This window comes from Chinchilla lanigera, unplaced genomic scaffold (genome assembly GCF_000276665.1).
Source record: "Chinchilla lanigera isolate Chin_1 unplaced genomic scaffold, ChiLan1.0 scaffold00041, whole genome shotgun sequence".
Taxonomy (NCBI): Eukaryota; Metazoa; Chordata; class Mammalia; order Rodentia; family Chinchillidae; genus Chinchilla; species Chinchilla lanigera.
In genome coordinates, this window is record NW_004955442.1 from 17568005 (window position 1) to 17569484 (window position 1480).

A 1480-nucleotide genomic window follows, 5' to 3' on the forward strand; every position below is an offset into this window, starting at 1 on the left:
GCGCGGCCTGCAGCTCCCGCCCAGGCTGCGGCCTAGATGGCCCCGTTAGCTCACTCTGCCCGCACGAGGCCCGGCGGAACGGCGGGGCAACATAAGGAGGGAGCCCGGCCGACGGCGCCCGTAAGAGCCCCGGACCCGCTGCGGGTCATCAGGCCCAAAACGCCGCCCCCCGCCCGCCCGGCGCCGGAGAATGGCTTTTACCTTCATCAGCCTCCTGCTGGCCGCCATCTTGGATCTGGTGCTGCTGCTTTCCCAGAATGCATTGCGGCAGGCCAGGCGGCTGAAGCCCCCGCACTTCCTGGAGCGGGGGAGGGGTGGGCGTGAGGGGCGGGGCTCCTCCCTGAGCGAAGCACCTACTGTGTGCTCATCACAGTGCTGGGGAGAAGCGGGTGCACCAGACAGGCAGAAACCTGGCCTTTATGGAGCATCCAGTTTGATGCAGGGGGAGATGCGACGTGCCTGGCACGTAGTAGGTGCACAATAAATATTTATTGTATAAAATAGTTGGAAAACCGGGCCAGGGATGTAGCTCAGCGGCATAAGCGCTTGCCTGACAAGCCTGAGGTCATGAGTTTGATTCCTGGTACCAAAAAAAAAAAAAAAAAAAAATGGGGCTGAGGATATAGCTCAGTGGCATAAGCGCCTGCCTGGCAAGTGCGAGGTCATAAGTTCGATCCCCGGTACCGGAAAAACAAAAACGGCTCTTTTCTAAAATAGTGGAAAACCCAAAATTATTTCAGGTACCGATAAATGCTGTGAAGAAACGAAAATAGTGACTATGGGGACCTACTTTTCATTGGGGGAGCTGGGAAGATACACTGAAGAAACAGTACAAAAACAGTCAAGCAGGGTGTGGTGAGGCAGGCCTGTTAGCCCAGCACTGGGGAGGCTGAGGCAGGAAGATTGCTGTGAGTGCGAGGCCAGCCTGGGCTACAAAGTGAGTTCAAAGTCAGCCTGAAACTGCATATCGAAACCCTGTCTCAAAAAGACCAAAAAAAAAAAGCTGACAGCCAGTTGTGGTGGGTCATGCCTATAATTCTAGCACTCAGCAGACTGAGACAGTACAATTCCTGGGAGTTCAAGACCAACTTATACTACATAGTGAGTTCAAATTGAGCCTGAACTACATAGAGAGATCCTGTCTCAAAAGAAAGGTGAACAGTAGAACCTACTAAGTGCCAGGCCCTTTTCTATACTTTATTATCTTTAATACTCAAACCTACTCTATAATATGGTTACCATTATCCTCCCCATGTGGCAGGAAACCAACATACAGAAGGCCAAATACTTGAACAAAGTCATACAGCCAGCTAGGAGCGTAAGTTCCAGATGGGCTTCAGGATCCAGAGCCAGTGCTGGGGCTTGAAGATGGGAAGGAATCTCTGGGAAGGTTGGAAGAAAATGCTTCAAGCAGAGGAATCGAGACTGACAAGGATAAAAAGCTGGGCGTGGTGGCGCACACCTGTAATCCCAGCACTTG

At 52.4% G+C, this 1480-nt stretch overlaps 1 protein-coding gene across 2 annotated transcripts in view; it reads right to left on the bottom strand.

The window, feature by feature from the left end:
- Positions 1-1480, bottom strand: part of Ube2l3 (ubiquitin-conjugating enzyme E2L 3) — a 93861-nt gene that overhangs the window by 80190 nt on the left and 12191 nt on the right. The window contains exon 2 of one of the 2 annotated variants that reach the window (XM_005391710.2): positions 202-298. In XM_005391710.2, the coding sequence (XP_005391767.1) occupies positions 202-228 (27 nt within the window). In that variant the 5' untranslated portion in view covers positions 229-298. Of the gene's footprint in view, positions 1-201; positions 299-1480 lie in introns of those variants that run through there. The other variant, XM_005391712.2, reaches the window with a different exon arrangement.